Source organism: Chamaea fasciata, unplaced genomic scaffold (assembly GCF_029207755.1).
Source record: "Chamaea fasciata isolate MVZ Bird 193981 ecotype frontalis unplaced genomic scaffold, bChaFas1.0.hap1 SCAF_24, whole genome shotgun sequence".
In the NCBI taxonomy this organism is placed as follows: Eukaryota; Metazoa; Chordata; class Aves; order Passeriformes; family Sylviidae; genus Chamaea; species Chamaea fasciata.
In genome coordinates, this window is record NW_027094109.1 from 4,739,917 (window position 1) to 4,759,178 (window position 19,262).

At 49.9% G+C, this 19,262-nt stretch overlaps 2 protein-coding genes across 3 annotated transcripts in view; both read right to left on the reverse strand.

The window, feature by feature from the left end:
* Nucleotides 1-410: 410 nt before the first annotated feature.
* Nucleotides 411-2,426, reverse strand: LOC136300834 (TLC domain-containing protein 5-like). Of its 2 annotated transcripts, XM_066203487.1 has the most exons (3): nt 2,374-2,426; nt 1,487-1,683; nt 411-922 (listed from the first exon to the last, which is right to left on the reverse strand). In XM_066203487.1, exons 2-3 carry the CDS (start codon nt 1,680-1,682, stop codon nt 417-419), a joined length of 702 nt encoding a protein of 233 aa, XP_066059584.1. In that variant the 5' UTR covers nt 1,683; nt 2,374-2,426; the 3' UTR covers nt 411-416. The 2 variants fall into 2 exon arrangements, with proteins under 2 accessions (XP_066059584.1, XP_066059583.1); XM_066203486.1 differs by lacking the exon at nt 2,374-2,426 and having other exon boundaries at nt 1,487-1,980.
* A 3,134-nt stretch (nt 2,427-5,560) lies between these two features.
* Nucleotides 5,561-19,262, reverse strand: part of POU2F3 (POU class 2 homeobox 3) — a 39,002-nt gene continuing 25,300 nt past the window's right edge. The window contains exons 5-14 of the mRNA XM_066203478.1: nt 15,725-15,829; nt 14,338-14,440; nt 10,797-10,879; nt 10,484-10,666; nt 10,091-10,232; nt 8,774-8,910; nt 7,471-7,632; nt 6,337-6,403; nt 5,772-5,904; nt 5,561-5,600 (exon numbers count right to left, since the gene is read on the reverse strand). Of these exons, the coding sequence (XP_066059575.1) occupies nt 5,561-5,600; nt 5,772-5,904; nt 6,337-6,403; nt 7,471-7,632; nt 8,774-8,910; nt 10,091-10,232; nt 10,484-10,666; nt 10,797-10,879; nt 14,338-14,440; nt 15,725-15,829 (1,155 nt within the window). The remainder of the gene's footprint in view (nt 5,601-5,771; nt 5,905-6,336; nt 6,404-7,470; nt 7,633-8,773; nt 8,911-10,090; nt 10,233-10,483; nt 10,667-10,796; nt 10,880-14,337; nt 14,441-15,724; nt 15,830-19,262) is intronic.

Genomic DNA, 19,262 nt, shown 5'->3' on the forward strand with positions numbered 1-19,262 from the left:
CCGCCCCTTTACCCAGTCCCACTGGCAGGAAAATGGGATTTTCCATGTTCGATTTTCTCTACGCTGTGAAATAAGTCAGCATTGGAAATGAGGACAGAACATAGAGACTGTGCAATTACTGGCTGCAGACTGATCATCTCTGGCATTGCCACCCTCCTTGGGGACTGTAACCATTGCTGGAGAAGTCAGGGAATCAGTGGCAGGCTCCTCAGGATTCACTCAAATCTCTCTTCTCTCAGATTATCCACGTTCCTAGCATCGATCCATCTCCTCCAGGGGCAGCAGAAAGTCAATTCAGTGTCATTTTAAAGAGTTCTTTTCACAGAAACAAGCTCCAGCAGCCAGCCCCCATACCCAGGGGATTTATCCTCTACAACCCTTTAACGAGCAGCCAAGAAGTTTCCACAGGTGCACTCCTACTCCTGGAAAGATCGTGTGTCCGGGGAAGGGGTTGTTTTTTTCCGTATTTTCCTCCTTACAAAGCGACAAATTTCCACCATGAAGCCCAAGGACACCAGGTACATGGCCAGGCCACCAGCCTTGAGGAGCCAGTTGGGTTCTGGGGACGTCACCATGCCGTACATGATCCACGCTCCCGCCCCGATCCGCAGCGCCAGGAAGAGGAGCACGAAGAGGAAATCCACCACTTTCCCCAGGGAAGTGTGGTAGGAGCCCATTTCCCGCAGGAACCAGCGGGCCTGGAGCAGGGGGTTGGTGATTTCGCTGACAAACACCACGGCGTTGACTTCCGTGGCGGATTTGCCCAGCCCCAGCACCAGGATCATGCCGCAGACGCTCAGGGTGTGGTGGAGCAGCATCAGGTCCCCCTCTGTCTGGAAGTACAGGCACCAGCCCAGGTCAAAGATGAAGTAGCCCAAGGTCAGGGACAGCACGTGGATCTGGAGAGGGGTGTTTGGTGAACCTGGAACGGAAGATATGCATGTGGGCTCTTATTTAAGATATTTTTCTACTTTACAGGCCAGTACAGGTCAAGAGTGCTTCCCTCCTCCTGAATTTCCAGCCTTATTTAAGTGCCAGGAATTTGGGACGTTTGGTTCTGCTTCCCCTTCACACCCCAGCCTGCCCAGCAGCCCCATCCCATCCTGCCCCACCGCTGCTTCCCTTCTCCTTTCAGCCTTTTGGACAACCCCCATCAGCAGCACTGTCTGAGATTTAACGGTAGAAACCCGCCAGCAAACCCCTGCAGGAGTTATTACACCCTTCAAGACATGGAAGCGCTTTGTTCTCCACTGATGCTGCAATAAACTCAAGCTGCCAACCTGAGAACTTCCCATTTGCACGTGGACAAGCCAAAACAGGAAAAAACCCCAAAATTAAAGGAACGAAAGGATGAACGGTAAGAAGTGGTGGAAAGAGAAGCAGTGGGATCAAACAAAATTTGGTAAGAGGAGAGGAAATCAGCCCCTACCTCCACCTGTGACAGAGCGTGACAGAGCCACAGGTGAGGATGAGATTCCAAACATACCTGCGTGGGTCAGAGGCCAGGGGCCATCCAGGAACACGACATAGCCAGAGAGGCAGGTGACAATGAGCCCGTGCACGAGGGTGACCAGGCGACAGCTCCACTTGTGGGAACGCTGCCTGTTCCAGCGGCAGAAGCAGCCGTAGAGGCACAGCCAGGTGACAAAGCTGCAGGTCACCTCCAGGACGATGGCAACCATCCTGCTGGGCACAGAGGGACAGCATGAGAGAGCCGTGTTCATCCCGACCATCCTCTGTACCCATCCCGGCACATCCATGGAAATCCGGGACGGGGAGGGGAAACCCCCCCACAAACAACCGAAACGAGCAAAACAAACAAACAAACAAACCCCGAAAACAAGCGAAACGAGCAAAACAAACCCTGTGCCCCTCCCGTGAGCACCGCGCCCTCCCGAGCCCGCTTAGCGCCGTTTCCAAACGCCCAAACCCGAACGGGAAAAGCACAACCCCAACCCTCCCGCTGCCGAAACGCCTCTGCCCTCGGCGACCGGGACACTGGGAGGGACCAGACCCCATCCGCAGCTGGGCACGGGGCTGGGGGTCCCCGATAGCCCCAGACACCCAAATCCTCCCCCCGCTCCGGCTCGGCGCGCCCGGCACCTGCGCCCGGCTGGGGCTGCCCGGGCGGGGAGGCGGTGCCGACGCTCCCGGAGCCTTTTATCGTCCTTTCCCGGCCCGGCCCGGCCCCCGCCGCATCCCCCGAGGATGCTCCGCTGCATCCCCGCTGGCTCAGCCCCGCTTTACCTGCCCCGGAGGCGGACAGGGATGCGCGGAGCGGAGCTGCGAGCCCCGGGGCAGGGCCCGAGCCGGGGCAGGGCGGGCAGGGAAGGGGGGGACGGGGCGGGGGAAGCGGGGACAGGCGCTCGGTACCTCCGCCCAGCCTCGGCTGGCCCGGCTGGAGCCGTCCTGGAGCGCGCCCTGACTTTATTTTGGCTGGGCGTTTTCCTCTCTGGTGATGGAGAATAAAATAAAGGTGGATCGGGCAAGATGGGAGGTGCTGTGTCCTTTTTTTTTTAATTTTTATTTTTTTCCCCTTTATTTATTTTTTTTTTCCTATTGTTTTTCCGAGTGTGCTGGAGTCTTTTTTTTTTTTCAATCTTTCTCCCAGGTGGGGACACAGGTTGATTACTGCAGGAGTCAGAGAGGTGGGGACAGGCTGGGGCCGGACACTCGATGCTCAGGGAGATGTGACACAGAACGTGCAGAACAGGATGGGTGAGCCGGGAGCTGAGCCGGGGCCAAGCTCAGCGCTGGGAGTGAGTAACCAGCACAAGGCTGTGCTTCCTCCAAGCCCTGCCAGCCAGCTCGGTGTCAGCACTGTGTCATCCCTGACTCAGTTCACTTGAAAATCTCAGATTGTGTCCCCCCAAATAACCCAAATTTTCCCCGCAGCCAGAGCTCTACACTGTGAGTGAAACCACTGGGAGCACAAGAGCCTTTCTCAATGAGATCTGCCTGTGCTGCACTCCACAGGATGCTCCTCTGAGTTATATATTCAAATATCCTTTTAATTGGATCATAGGTTATAGGTTGCTCTTATATTTGAGCTGAAACTTGCTGATTTTTGTCTCCTTTCCTGGCATTTTGAAGCAGGCAGGGACCCCCAGCACAGAGAAAGTGTGAAACCCACTGCAGTTTGAGTATTGATCCCTGCTGGCATCTGTAAAGCTGAGCCTGAATTTAAGCGAAAATGTTTTATTGGACTGTTAGGATCCATGCTCATTCTACCTAATTCTACCAATTCCAGCTCATTTGGAGCTGGAAATCCCAAGGCTGTGAGCATCAGGAAAGATGAGGGAACTTGCTGGCATCATTTGGGCACTGAGAAATGCCCAAAATCTCCCTTCAGGCCACAGGGAAACCTGGGAAGGACAAGGAATATTCTCCCAGCTTGCACTCCCTCTCCTCACAAGCGGAAGGAAAGAAATTAAATGCCAACAACAATGTTAATTTTCCAGCCCTCCCCAGCTTTGCTTGAACTTGGGCACTGCTGAATGTCAAATTTTGAGGCCCCCCAGCTGGAATTGCCACAGCAGCTCTCCTTGGAGCAGGACAGGCCCAGGGAGCACAGGAACATGGTTCAGGCCCAGGAGCTGCTCTGGGGACAGCGCAGGAGGTCACTGAGTTCTCACAGGGAGCAATTTGTCCCCGCATTGTTCCTCTGCGGCTGTGGGAGGTGACTCTTGCTCCTGGAAAGCTGGAATTTCCTGCCCCGTTTATTTGAAATCCTTTAGATGCTCTCCTGCGAGGCTGGAAGCGTTCCTGGGTGGCAGGGGAACCAAACTGTTCCCCCTTCCAGCTGGAGCTTTTTGTGGAGCAAACAAACTGCTGGCGTTTGTTTTCCCACTCAGGGCCGGTTTATCAATAAATCCCAGGGATTTGTCGTGGTGTTTATAAACTTTGTGGAGGAGATGAACCCTCGGGATGTATTTCCACAACACCTGGCACAGCTCGGCCTTGATCTCAGCAGAAGCATCCACGTGCAGGTGCCGTTATCCAGCTTTTAATACATTGGTGATTTCCCTCCCGGTTTGCAGAAATAATATTCCAATATTCACGCAGGTGGGAGCGAATTACTTAGAGGAATTCCTGAGAACCGAATGGAATCGTTTGGAATAGAAGCCAGTTTTGGGTCTTAATGTATCTTCTCGAGGCTCTAAGAGCATTTGGATGTACAGTAAATTGTAAATAGATTATTGGAAAGAGCTGATTCCATTTTATTTTTGATGCCTTTTGACCAAGAGGTTCACAAACCTCTGCAAGTCTGGAGCAAGTCACCTGACTCTGCAGGCAAAACACGAATTACAGCTCAGCTCCCAGGAGTTAATTCGGGAATTCCTGGATAAAACATGCCGGCCCAGGTTATGAAGACAGTCAGTGCTCACTGTTGAAATAATTGCTGATAATCAATGAAATAATTTGAGATTTTCACAGTAGACCAAGTCCTTTCTCCAAGGTCATGCAGGAGGTAAAATAAGGCCCAAAGGTTCAGGTCGGGGTTTGAATCTGCTAATCTTTAAATATCCATGTCAGCCAAAATGAATTAAAAACAAAGGAAAAATAAGGGTGGAATCGTAACCACAATTTTCCTGGTGGTGGGCTGTGAAAATTGACTTTTCCTTTGGCATCTCATGGAATTCCCAAACACTTGCACGCACCAACTTCAAGCAATACTACGTGAACAGAAAAACAGAGAACAGAAAATAAACTCCTTACAGCTCAAAGACCTCAATAATAGCTTGTTATTATTTGGTATCAGATAAAACCCAAAAAAGAGGAAAAGAAATAAAAAAGAGAAGCTCAAGACTCATCCTCATCCCACTAAATCAACACAAATCACAATTTCCCCCCAGGGTTTTCAGCAATAACACGACCTGGACACAAGTTTTGCAAAAGACAATTTTTTTTTTTTGGTTGTTTGTTTGTTGTTTTTTGTTTTTTTTTTTTTTTTAAAGGAAAAAATAAGAAGACTCTAAAATACTTAATTAAAAAAAAAATAAAAGGAAGAAAAAAACAACAAAAAGCACCTTTAGAAAGGGAGCAGGAGGCGCAAAGCAAGTGGGTGGGGAGCCTGGGGAACACCAAGGCTCCCACCCAGCCACGGGGCTGCGGTGAAATGAACTCAAACCTCGGCTCAGTTTGGGGGCTGTGCGTGACAGGAACAGCAGGAGGGACCCTCCTTCCTTTTGGGGAGCTCTGGGACGGGATGGGGACAGAGAGAAAAAGAGGAAAAAACGAGAAAAGAGAGAGAGGAGAGTCCTGACACAGGAACCCTGCCCGGGAGGATGCGGAGCTGCAAGCGGAGGAGCCATGCGAGGACAGCGAAGCCCTGGGGGGACAGTGGCACTTGGGGAAGGGGACAATGTCACTGTGGGGCTGGGGAAAGGGGCTGAATGTCACTGTGGGGCTGTGGGAAGGGCTGGGCTGCAGCTGGAGTCCCTGCACAGCCCCGCTGCCGGGGGCTCCGGGCGGCGCTGGAAGGCACTGGAAGGCCCCGGGTGCCGCGGTGGGCGCACGGCCTGGAGGCAGAGCTGCTCTCGCCTTGCTGCAGCACGTCTCAGTGGAGGTAGGTGGGCTGGTTCCATCGGTACCAGGAGCTGTTGGCGACATGGGACAACAGAAGTGGAATCTCCAAGAGCTTTCCTGCTCTTCCCGGAGATCCCAGTGTTCTCCCCCAGCCCTCAATGCCCTGGGCTGGTTTGGGTTGTATTTTTTTTTTTTTTTTATTTTTTTTTTTTATTTTTTTTTTTTGGTGAGCTGTGCCTTACCCTGAAGAGTTGAAGCCAGAAGAGTTCATGGCAGCTTTGGAGTTGCTCTGGGCTGTGCCAGGGCTGCTGGCATGGAGGGCACTGCCAGGGGACGAGGGCCTGCTGGAGTTCCCTGGGGAGCACGAGGATGTCACTGTGTGGGACAGAGCACAGTGAGCCTGGCATCTCCTCCTGCCCCAGCATCCCCACCCTATCCCTGTGCCCATCCCACACCTCCCCTGATTCCCTGCCCTGGGGAAGGTGGGGGACCCCAGGAACGTCCCCTGTTCCTGTATCTGGGAATCTCAGCTCCCCACAGAGATCTGACCCTATCCCACCCTTTTATTTGGCACCCAAACCTAAACAGCCCAGCCCAGGATTCTGCTGGAAATGTTATTTTGCCCAATGTTTTCTCTGTTTTTATCCCACCCAACAGCAAGGCTGGGCTGTTCTTATCCCAGCTGGGTGTGGGGGGCACTTTCCCTGGCCAAAGCCAAGGGGCTGATGAATTTTATGCTGCAAAATGTGACCCAGAAATGGAGGGGTCGGGGATAAAAGCGGGGAAGGGAGGATTGCCAAGGCTCACCAGTCCCGGGCATGGTGCTGTGCACTGGATTGACGGAGAGGGGCCCCAAGGAGCCTGAGGTAGAGACCTAGGCAGGAACAGAGGCAGGCAGTGAGCACTTGGCACTGAGAGGGGATAAATCACATCCTGCCACTCCTTTCCCAGCCCCCGTGGGCTCTGCTGGCTCCCAGGGAAACGTCACCCACGTCTGGGGCTCTCATGGGTATTTCCAGTCACATTCCAGGGTAGAAACACCGTTCCCATATGCAAGGCCACGGGGAGAAATCAGGATTAGTGCTGCATGTGCCTGGCACTCTCCACATCTATCTAAGTCTATGGAAAGGCCTGAAGTAATCACATTTGCTGGAAGTCTCAAGATAAAGATGGATGTCTCAGACTGGGCATTCTCAGCCTGAAAGTTCCCAGCTCCCTCTGGCTTTGGGCACAAAAGAAAAAAAATCCCAATCTCCCCTTCAGGGAGTTTAATTCTCAGGTGAGAATTGGCAATTTGGGAGCTGCCATCCAAATTAGCAGTTATTCCTGAGGGCAGCACTTTGTTCAGGGAGGCTGATGAGCAAGGACAGCTTGGGACCACAGTCAAGGGGAATTATTCACCCAAGCTCCTGCTGTGGGAATCCCGATGTTCATTTCGGGGTCCAGACATGTTGGGCAACCAAACTTCCCGTGATGTTTTCCTGCTTTCTGATGGAGAGTTCCAAAAGCTGGGAGATTTCGAGATAAAATCCAGACTCTGCCTCCCACTCCTGTGCTGCGGCACTGAGGAGGTTCCTGCCACTTTTAAATGGCAAAGTCACCAAGCAGCTCCTCAGTGAAGCGGCAGAAATGCCCCTGAATTGATATCAGTGTCTGTAAACCTCACACCCCATTAATTCTGGAAAGATTTTCTTCATCAGTCTCAAGGGGAAAAGCTTTGGGACAGCATGGTGATTTGAATAAATTATCCTACAATTAAACTGATTAAACTAATCAATTCCTCCTAGGGAAATTTGTCTTTTCTTTCCTCCACCGTTTTCAATACATAGAATTCTCGCTTAATTAATCGTCGTAATTTTAGCTGGTTGTTTTCAATGGATGGGATAATAACGAACGTTCTGGATGAGATTCCACCCAGGTGGGTGACCGCAGGGCCCTCACCAGTCTGGAGTTGTAGATGGGTGATTTGATGGGGGATGGCATCGGGCAGCTGATCCGCTTTTCCTTCTGGCGCCGGTTGCAGAACCAGACCCGAACCACTTCCTTTTCCATGGAGAGCTGCTCTGCTATCAAGGAGATCTCCTCTGAACTGGGCTTGGGGTTCTGCTGAGAGAGGCACGAGGTTAAAAAGCCCTAAAAAAGCACAAGGAAATCTCTGAACTGGGATCTCTGGGCTCGGGATTCTGCTGAGAGAGGCAGGAGGTTCAAAAAGCCCCAAAGAGCATCGGGGGCTGCTGGAAGGACAAGGGTGGGGCTGGCTGCGAGGTCTGAGACTGAGGGCAAATATTTGGGTGAGAGATTATGTTCTGTGAACCACAAAGTGCCTCTGGTTCCACATCAGCTCTCCCGGAGTCAGCGGGGGATGAGTCACAGCTCCTGGCCCACAAATCACTTCCCTCTGAGCTTAACAGCACCAAAAATCACTGCTGGGGTCACCTAAACCTGGTGGCCTTGTCACTGTCCAGGGGACGGGAGCTCTGCGTGCTGCTCTCAGAAAAGCCACGGCCTCTCTCTCTTCCCCCGGCCCTCATTTAGAAAGGGAAATAACAGAGCCCACCCTGCCCCCCTGAGGATTTTATTTTCACTCCTTTTAGCTCTGTGGGGTTTGCTCCGAGCTGAAGCTCAAAGATACCCGGCACAGAGATGCCAAGATAATATTCCCATTGAATAGAATAAATGCCTTCTACCAGCTAAAAATGAGCTGCTGAAATGATCTGACGGTGACTGAGCAAGTTTTGATATGAGGGAGAAACCAAGATAAAACAAGCTCAGGAACAGTTTTGATTTGAGAAATTTTGATTTGAGTTTAGTCCTATTGATTAAAGCTCCGTTTGATGTCTGCAGGGATTTTTCTTAAAATTCTTGGAGCTTAAAAAGTAGAAGGGCTTCACTTTTCTGAATGGGCTCAGGAAAAATATTTGGAGCAACAAATTCTGGGGTCTCACAAGAGGCATTGCGGCCACAGAGCTCTTGTGACACATCTGCAACTCAAAAGGAGTTCAGTGCAGAGATCAGCTTTGGCCCAGTGGGTGATAATGGGGAAATCGTAATTCCCTTAGAACAGCAGTCAACAAGGAAATAATTGGGAATTTCTTTGGCTTTAACACTCTTCCTGTTGCTTCTTCAAGCATTTTCTAACCTGCTGTCAAATAAATACCCCCCCAAAAACCCCTGTTATCTTGAGAGGACTCAGTCCTACAGGCTCGGGAAGAGTCCCCAACAGACAGAAAGATTGTCCCCTCACATCTTGGAATCTCTTCTCCAGTGTGGAGCGGATGTTGGTCTCGATGCTGGTCCTCTTCTTCCTTTTCCGTCCAAACATCTCGTTCACTGAGGGGTAGGAATTGGGGGTGCTCATGGAGGAATCCAAAGGAGCAGATTCTGGGGGGAGAGGGTGGGGAAGAACAGATATCCAAGGAGATAATGAGTTTTTTTCATTCCCAGACGCTTTCTGTGAAACAAAGGCGCCTTCTAAAATAGATGGATTGTTCCTAAATTGTGGATCCTCCCTCTGCTGATGATTAGAACTGCTCCAAATCCATCAATGAGCTTGCCCAAATCAAAGGAGAAAAGTGTTTTAACCCACACACAGTTTTTCCTCTGTGAGCCTGATTTCCAGCCTGCCCTGACAGGGAGCAGGAGTGTTCCAACAATTGAATTTCACACAGAGGAGGATGTTGACCAAACCCCTTGGCTCGGGGTGGCTGAGCTGTGACCGGTGCCTCAGACATCCTGGAGGGTTGGATGAAGCACGAGGCTGACTGTGAGGTCAGCACAGGACACCACCCCAAATCCTGCTGCCCCTGGGAATTCCCCTCTCTGTGAAACCCTTCCTCTTCCACCTGGGCTGATCCCTGAGCACCTCAGCAGCTCCTCCCCTGCTTCTCCAGCTCACACAGAGAGGGGCTGGATGGATTGGAGGTTCCTGGATGGATCCTCTCCTGTTGGAACCCTGGGCACTGAGAATTCCAGGTTTTCTGTGCTCACAGGCACTGACCCCCAGGCAAACACTGCATTGACCTGAGGCCGTGGAAAAGGCTCCCAAAATGGAGTGACAGCGCTGGGGTTGTGGGTGTGGAGTTTGGATAGAAGTGTGGGATGTCACAGGGTGCAAAATTTAGAGTTTAAGGGTTTAGAATATAGTAATATATATATACAGCAAGATGGAGGATTTAGAGCACTGGCTGAGTCCTTCTTTTTCACCTTCTTCTCCATGGCTCTGGGTGGTGTTTTGTAATTGGGTATAAAAATCCGCATTGCGGGCCATGGGTGGTTGGTTATTGGGCTAAAAGTAAAAATAATTCAGGTGTCCTTTCTTAATTGGATAGTTTGTACTTAAAAGGCCTTGCAAAGAGAGAGATGGGGCCATTTTTAATTTGTTAGCTAGCAGTGCTGTAGAACTCACAGCTTGTGAGACTGTAACATAGATAAGAATTAATAAACACCTGAGTCCGAACATGAAATACCATCTCGAGGATTTAATCCTGACACTGGCAAAAAAAAAAGAAGACAAAGCATAACACTCTCCTGCTGGTGGCATTTCTGCCTTGGTGTCACCTACCTGCGTCACTGAGCCACTTCTCCAGCAGGGGCTTGAGCTTGCACATGTTCTTGAAGCTGAGGTTGAGAGCCTCGAAGCGGGAGATGGTGGTCTGGCTGAAATCATTGCCATAGAGCTTCCCCATGGCCAGGCCAACGTCACCCTGCCAGGGGACAGCCAAATCCCAGAGTGAGCACAGGGAAACCCCTCCCAGCTGTCACAGAACCACAGGGTTAACCAGCCTGGAAAAGACCTTTGAGGTCATCAAGTCCAACCTCTGACCCAACACCTCCTCACTGCACTGAGGTTGCGGTGGTGAGGTGTTTGGAAGGAAATGCTGCAAAATAACCCAAATTTACCCAACCCAGCCTTTCCCTCCTCCACACCTCTGCCCCAAACTCCCCGCTCCCTCACCTGTGTGAACCCCAGCTTGATCCTCCTCTGTTTGAAAGTCTTGGCGAACTTCTCCAGCTCCTCCAGGTCGCTGGGCTCCTCGGAAGCCCCTGCTGGGGTCAGGTGCTTTGCCACTTGCAAGTGCTGGGGGACGTCCAGGTGGGGTTCAACCGAGGAGCCAGGGAGGCCAGAGCGACCCACAGCCTGCCCAAAACACCCCAAAAAAGATGCTCAGAGCCACAGAAATAGAAAAACACGCCTTTTTTTTACTGTGCCATCTGCCCTCCCTAAAGCAGCAGGGTGGAGTTTAGCACGCTCTCAGGTGTGTTCTTACCTGGGAGGCCAGGCTGGGTCCGGGCTGGGAGAGGAGGAGGCTGCCCTGTTGCTGAGGGAAGGAGAGGAGGTTTGGCTGCAAAGCTGAGAGGAAAAGAAAAAAAAAAGAGAGAATCCGGTCAGTGAACACCCCCAGGAAGGCTCAGAGTGGGAAGCCCCATTTGTTATTTCTTGCCCAAAACAGACGAATTTCGGCTGTTAGGGACGTGTCAGGCTCTGAGCTGGATTGTGAGAAAGAAAAGGTTCTTCCCCGTGGCTTTTTAACCCTGCAAGGGATTATTACAAAAATGATAGAAGTGAAATGTCTCATTTGCTGATCCCTGCGTGTCACTCATCACTCTCACCTCTAATCTTGATCTGAGGTGCCAAACAGCAGAGAATTTCCTACATCCTTCGTGGGGATCTCTCTCAGTGCTTAATCATTGCAGCTCTTAGGAAAATAGACATCTTATTTCCAGTATGAGCCCTTGTGACTTCAACTTCCAGCCACTTGATCTTGTTAAAAAAAGAACCCTGATCCTCCAGTTAATCTCGTGAGCCCTCCCACTCTGCTCTCAATTCTACATTTCATTTTCAAATGTCATTTGGAAGCCCTGCTGACCCTTTCTCTCCTACCCCCACTGTATTTCAAATAAATTGAATTTCTTTCGGAGTGTCGGAGCTGACACGAAATGATGAGGGGAAGAAAGAAGGGAAATCCATAAAGCCAACAGAAACTGGGATTTATGGAGCCTGTGTGATTGTTTAGTTGACAAACTGCCAAGCACAAGCCTATAGCTCTTAGAGGGAATGTCCTACAGGATTAGGTTGTGTAGTTGCCTAGAAATTTAGTTGGTATCAAGCCCATCGTGAGTGAAACCTATAGAATTTAGTGAGGATTTATAACCTTGCTCAGAGCAAGTCAATATATTTAATTGATCATAACTGACAATTACAGGGAAATCCGTAGAAATTTATGGACTTCTCCTAATAGAAGGGAAAACAGATAATCTCCAGAATCAATCACTCCCTCTCCCTCTCTCTCTCTCTCTTTCTTTGTGCCATTCCTTATTTAATTTCGATCTGATGTGCACAGTCCCATTTATTTACTTCGGCTGGGGTTGGAATAACCCTTCCCTAGCGCTGCAACAACTCAGAATTTCAAATCCAGGCTGGTAATGAGGTGCACATTTTTATCAGTGCAGGTAATTAATCACTGCAATGGCTTTGCCTTGGGACATGGCAGATGCTCTGTCATTTGGAGTCTTTAAAAATCACGACTGAACACCTCAGCTCTGAGGGAAATGAAGGGCTGGATTCAGGAATCACCGGTCTGACAGCTGAGATGAAGATTTCAGCAGCAATCTTTGGGCTGACAGGATTCCCAAAATCTCCGTGGCTGCTCGTTCCCACCTTCACAGAGCTCTCCCTGCCCCGACTCAGGTGTGTCAGGATTTGGGCTGCGCAGGGGGTGAGGAATAAAACCTGGCAATTGATCTGAGAGCTTCAAAACACAACCAAGCTGAAATTCATATCCCCTGTTGGAAAGGTTCAGCCCCCAGCCAAGGCCACGAAATCCATTCATGGACCCACAGCCCAAAATCAGGAGGCACTCAGGGCATTCCCTGCTGGCCCCAGGGACAATTCTGGAATATTCTCTGCCTTCCTCTTGAACCAACCTCCACAAAGCCAACCTGAGCCTTCATTTTTCACCCTCCACTGGCGGTGCATGCAAAAGGATCATTAAAACCTGGCAATCACCCATGCAAATGGAAATGTCCTGCACAAAAATCCAGCTCCTGGCCAGAATATCCAGTCCTGGTCAAGCCTGGGGCTGGAAGGGGTGATAACCAAACATAGCAGCCAAAAAAAGGTCACTGAACAGATAAATTCTGATCTGTCAAAGGCAGCAAGTTCTGCTTTGCAGTAAAAGATGTTTATTTTTCCTGAATAAAAGCAGGCAGCAAGGAATAGATTGTCCTGACCGTATTTCAAACAAACTGATTCAAAATTATTGGTAAATATGCATCAAGTATCTTCGTCCATCACTCAGCGTCATTTGGCAGAGAGGAAAATTTATATATTGTCGGGAAGAAATAAATTCCCCACTCGCTTTTGGAGTGTGTGAAGCAGTGGGTTCAAGCTGCAGAGATTTAAGGTTATAATCCCGAATTTTAGCTCATGAGGAGGGAGCTCTGTGCTGGGATAAATCAAGAGCACAGGCAAATGATCCAAGTCCCCTTGGATCTGTCAGGTTGTGAATTAAAGCCAAAACATCCTCTGTCCACATCCCCGGGGTGGGAGAAATGCTGCAAAAATATGGGGGGCAAAACCAGAATCACAGGGACTTTTTTAACCTTTTCCTGGAGCAGATTTCTCCGTGTTCCAGGAGCAGGGAGACCTTTCCTGCCCTTTGGAATATCCAAACCTCTCCCTCTCATCCCAGAGCTGCTCCTGGCTAAACTGGACCTGCTCTGCTCCTTCCCTGGATCTACCCTCCTGACGCTGTTTTACACCACAACGACACAGACTCTGAGTTTCAGAAGGCTGGAAATGACTCTCTTATTTTTGGGATGTGTCTCTTCTATATACTATTTTACACAGACCAGTTTGCTCGGTGTCACAAAGGCAAACTTTTTTACTCGCATTGGTCAGACTAGAGGGACGTCAAGAAGAAATCCCTCTTAGGAAAAGGAATGAATAATAGAGTGAAGTTACAAAACCGGAAAATTTCCTGGGAAAAAGAATTTCAGAAAACTAAAATATCTCGGGCACGGAAGCAGGGCTGCACCCTCCCTCGTCCGAACGATCAGCCCGAGCTCTGATGAGCTTTCTGGAATTAATGAGCAGTGGGAGGGAACCCCCCAAGGAGCAGCTCCTTGGCTGTCGGGCTGGATTTATCCCGAATTCCAGGCTGGGATCCCTGCCTGGCCCCAAGGTGGCACCCGAGGAGCGCACAAGGCTCCGGTGCCAGCAGCATCTCCAACCCGGGTGTTCCCACAGGGATCTGGGATCATCCCCGGGGTGGGAACAGGCTGGGAGGACCCGACATCCACCAGAAGGGAGGTTTTCCCTAAATATTTATCCATCTCTGATCCTTAGGATTTGAGCTTTTGTGGTTTTCACCCATTTGTAACCCTGCAGCTCTTTAGTGCAGAACTCCAAACCCCACACACAGTGGGAGCTGCTGCTGCTTCCCCAGTTCGGGCAGACACAACAATTCCTCTCCAGGCCTGGCAGTCAAGGACACCTCACTGCCTCAGGCCCCAGAGATGGAAACAAAAGTCAGTTGGGGGCAGCAAACTTGGGGTCAATGACTTCATTAGCTGGAGCTGGAATTGGAAGATGAACCCCCAATGTGCAAATGGACCAAACTGATCAAAGTGTGCAAAGCCGTGCCCATTGTCCATTCTGGGTGCAGCCCCCGGGGGGCTTTGTCTGCCCTGAATGTACCTGAAGGCCCTTCAATAAACAGAACTGCTTTTTATTCTCTTTTTTTAGTCTGGCCTCTGTTTTTAGGCAAGCCCCAAAAAAGGCATCACCTCAGCTTTTCTTTCTCTTACCTTGTTGTCCTGCCTGAGACTGGGACAGAAGGAACTGGGGGACTGACTGCATGTGCCCAGGGAGCAACACCAGCTGCTGCAGGGTGTGGAGAGAGCTCATGTCCTACAGAAAAAAAGCAAAGGGAACAATTAAACTCCAGGATTTTCGCTCCTCACACAGCACCTCCTCACAATTTCACGCTGAATTTGTGTGGTTTGGGGGCTGGAGGGCTGCAGGTCCAAAAGTTTCAGGGGAAGGAGAAGATTCTGTGCATACAGAGACATCCATGTGGAGAACTGTCTGCTTTTCCATGGGGAAGTTAACTTTTGGTGACATTTTTGAGGTGCAGATCCAGAGTTTTCGGGTATAGGAGAAGAATTCTCCCTGAATTTGGGGAATTTGGGGGCTGGAGAGCTGCAGGTCCAAAAGTTTCAAGTATAGGAAGAGAATTCGGTGAATATGGAGAGATCCACGTGGAGAACTGTCTGCTTTTCCCTGGAAAAGTGAACTCTTGATAAAGACATTTTTTGAGGCAATCAGACTCTGGTTGTTAGAACAGCGAAAGCTCTCCGATTTCAGTTTCTTCAGAGAAAGAATTTCCAGAGTGAAGTGCCTAAAACCACACAGCAAATTGCAGCAGCTCACCAACCCTGCTTCCCCCAGGGCTGCTCTGAAGATTGGGAGAAATTGAATGATCCCTAAATTGTATAATGGACCTGAATACCCCGTGAAAGAGCAAGGAAAAGGAGAACTGAGCATCTCTGTGGCCGCCTGGCATCCAACTCTCACTGGAATTTAACAAGAGTTAAGTGCTCAACTCCACGTTTTTTTACCTTAGGGAAAAAAAAAGAAATTCCCTCGAGGAATTAATTTCTTCCCTGGTGTTAATCAATCTGAGGCAACAACAGGCTCAGATTAGGAGTTAATCTGGTCTAGAATCCTATCTCCAACAATGGCATTAACCAGACACTCATGAATGAGGAAGAGCTGGGCAAACATTATCAAACACTTCCCCACGGTGCTGCCTCAGCCTCCAATTACTTCCAGTCCAAGGGATTTCCTGCCCATGGGGTGGTTTCCCTGCTTAGAAAACCCTGGGAGGAAATCTCACCCCAGCACGTGTCTAGTCTAACCTTGAAGCCACAATTTCAAGAACGAGGAGGAAGATAAAGATTCACTTTTCCAATTCCCTGCTTAGCAAACCCTTGGATGAAATCTCATCCCAGCACTTATCCAGTGTACCCTTGAACCCATGAGTTAAAAAACGAGGAGGAAGATGAGGATTCACTTTTCCAGCTCAGTGTTCCTCACCCTCTCAGGCTCCTTTTGGCCCTGGCCAAAGGAATTTGGGGAGGGGGGCAGGAGCAGCCTGTTTCCCTGGCGTCCTGGGGCAGCCAGGTCACTCACCCCTGCGATTTGGCTCCCTGGCATCATGGATGATCCCTGCACGAGGTGCCCCGACCGAGGCGGGATGGCAGATTGCAAAGAGTCGCTGAGGTCCTCGGTTTTAATCTGCAAAAGAGCAAAGGAACTGTAGAATTAGGGAGCAGGGAGGAGGGTAGAGCAGGGGTAGAAAGCAGCTGGGATCCCAGAAGCTCCTCTCAGGGAATTTTCTGCTGTTTCCATCGCTGAAAGTCAGGGTCATTCCACACTGCTGCTCTCCGCTCTGTCCCGTGGACAGTTCTCCTGCTCTGCCAAGCCCACGGCAGGCTGGCACTTTGCTCAGTTAAAACACTTCAGGAAACAATCAATTCCGAGCAGCTTTTCAAAGTTTAAAGCCTTTCGTGGAGTTTTAATGAAGGCAAGAAGCAATTCCCCTTTCCAGATCACAACTCAAGCCCCAATAGGAGGACTGGACATGGAAAACCTCTCATTTTTCCCTGCACTAAACAGAGAAGGGTACAAGGGGATGGGAAGGGATAGGTCTTGGAGTAAAAGACCTCAAAAAAGCAGAGCAATCTCCCAGGCTTGAAAATGCAGCACTCCAGGCACCAAATGCATTTGTTCCATTTCTATCAAAAAGCAACAAGAAATTGCAAGGAAAAATCTCCTCCCTCAGTTACAAGCTGTGGAAAAATAATGGGAGAACTTCACAGGTGTCCAGTGGTCTTCTTGAGCTGCTTTAATGTTCGAGCAAAGTTCTTGTCCACAAAGAAATAATGATTCTTAAATCCACATTCTTAGGAAAAAAAAAAAAATGGACCCAGGAACCAGAACTGAATCCTTGCTCCTGGTTTATTCCACAATCTCCATGTTGGTTTCTAACTTTGCTAATACATTTTAAAAAATTAATTTATTAGGAAATAATAATAAAAATCTGTTCTAATTATTGTAGTAGGTGAAATATTTCGGTCGTGCTGACTGGGACAGGAGGATTTTGGAAGTTTTTAGGTTAATTCCTGAAAGGCGAGTGAGGAGTGTCCGTGCACAGGGGACAGGTAAAAGATACAGAACTCTCCTCCAAGAAAACATTGACCCCAACCTTTTCTCAGCACGAGAACACCCTGAACAAAGATTATTCCTCATCATGCAAGAAGAGCTTCTAATGCCCAAAAACTGGAAAAACCAGGAGGACTCTACAGAGGACACGGCTTGAAACTCCTGAAGATTCCCCCTGACTCCTGGGACCGACCATCCCCAGGTCCCACCAGAGCCCTTCCAAACCCCACATCCCCCAAAGATGAGGAGGGTCTTTGCCCCACCGATGCGGCCTTGAGGCCCTGCAACCTCCTGCCAGCAGAGGGGGACAAGAAATCCAGCTCCACAAACACCATCCCAGGAGAACATTTTGGGGCTGAAGGAGCTTTTCCTGCCCGTTTGAGCAAAGCAAAGAAATACACGGAATAATTTCGCTTGGGAGTGACCTCTGCAGCCATCGCGTCCAAGCTTTGATGGATCTCCATGAGAGGAGAAAAGGGGAAAATGGGATTGCAGGAGGCTGAACAGCTCCAGAACACGGAGCTGCAACGTTCCCCTCTGCATTTTGGAAGGTGCTGCTCGGAGGGAAGGTGATTACAACACCCCCTTTCATTACAGCTCGAGCTCTGGACACCGCCGAAACTCGTTTTGCAATAATCCCTGCTCCTTGCAACAAGAGGTAGACATGCTATGAATTCCAGCTCTTTCCTACCTTTCAGGTTGGCATGATCATCCCTCTTAGCCTGGCAGGGCACAAAATAAAAAAAAAAAAAAAAAAGAAGTGGAAAGATCTTCTCGATCGCTATCGACAGCGATAAGTCACTGAATGTCGGGCAAAAAGGCTCAGGAGGACACCCCGTTACCCCTGAGCCATCCAGTCACTCCAGGCACGTGGATTTAGGGATGTTCTTTGCATTAAAAAGAATCCATTGGAGGCAAAAAAAAAAAAAAAAAGAAAAAAAATTAGAAAAATTAATGTTTGTCTGCTTCATCCAAGGCCGAGCAGTCCCAAGAAACAGAAGTTTTTGGCGTCTCAGAGAGCCGGGCTCCGGATCCCGCCCGAGCCGTGATCCCGATAGCAGTGGGGTGTTGAAGAGGCACGAGCCATTTCCAAAGTGAAATCAATTTTTCCAGCTGCCAAGCAGGACGAGCTGGCGGCGCTCCAGGGAGAAAGGGGTGTGTATCCCATCCCGGCATGGCCCCGTGTGAGAACGGGAGGTGGGTTTGGCAAAGCACCGGGCTCCCCATTTAAAAACAACAACATCTCCCACTGCTCCTTCCCCCGGCCCTGGAATTCTCCCTCCTGCGCAGTGGGCGGGAACTTGCGGGGTTTGTTCTTGACAAATCCTTCTCTCCCCCTTTTTTGCACCTATTTCCAGCGGGTTTAGGCTCAAATTTTACCTCGCCCTCCTCTTCCTCTCCCCGACAGGCCTGCAGCTGGCTAATTGTTCCTGAGCAGGAGTTCGGGATGTATCCAAAAAAACTTTTGGGGATGGTTTATGCAAATCCGGCTCCTCCGTTTTTTCCCTGGCTAAACCGGCAATATTGCCAAGTGTACATTAAGGAAAAAAAAAACCACCAAAGCCAAAAAAACCCCAAAAAACCACACACATTGTGGGCGAGGCCACTCAATATCATGAGACTCCCTTAAAATAATGTAAATTTCGAATTAATAAAACGAGGGGAGGAGTTGCCTCCTCCTTTCCCAGTGCATCTGCCTCAGATTTGCAGAAAATGCCTGGAAATACGAGAAGAGTTTTCCTTGAGGAACCAAAAAAAAAAAAAAAACCCAGAAGGTTGAAATGATGAGATCCTCAGAGAATCACCTCGTGGGGGCATTTGATGGGAGCTCTGCTGAAATGCTGCAAGTGAGAAACGGTGATTTGGGGGAAACCAGGAGCAGATCCCACTGGGATTGCTCAGGAGCTTGGTTTTATGGGATGATGGTGGATGGGGAATGGGGAACGAGAAGTCACGGAGAGACTTTGTTCCCACTGAGCTTTACTCGGAAAAATAACAGTATTTAAGGAAAGCAACCCGGTCTGGGGGAAGCTTCGTTGCCCATGGCAAGGGGTTGGAATGGGATGATCACCCAACCCAAAGCGTTCCACGGAAAAACCAGGAGGGCAAAGAGCAGGACCTGCAAAGCCCCACGGCCCAGGTGAGGCGTGGGGGCTCTTGGCTGTGAATCTCCAGCACCTTCCTCCCCTGGGGCCCTGAGGGGAGGCCCAGGGCAGGGCTGGGAGCAGGTAACGGCAGCTGGAGGCACGGGAGCTCCTCTGGGCCAGGGCAGGGATCACACTTGCAAATCTCAAGTGGATGTTTGGATGTTTTTTCCGCAGCCTGGAAAACAGGGGCAGCCCCCGAGCAAGCCGAGTGAAAAACACAGGAAGGGTGACTGGCTGGAAGAGAGAGAGTCCCTTCCGTTGTTGGCTCCAGCAGCTGCAAGGATGGATGGCTTCTTACCTATCTCTGGCCTAAACACGAAAACAAAAAGCAAAACAAACTAAGAAACACATTGAGGGTG

Bases quoted from the DNA above. Each gene is read 5' to 3' on its own strand.
- LOC136300834 (XM_066203486.1), bottom strand. From the start codon at position 1,760: ATGGATGTGCCGGGATGGGTACAGAGGATGGTCGGGATGAACACGGCT. The intron at 923-1,486 runs GTATGTTTGGAA...CTTCCGTTCCAG, and splicing joins CTGGCCTCTGACCCACGCAG to GTTCACCAAACACCCCTCTC.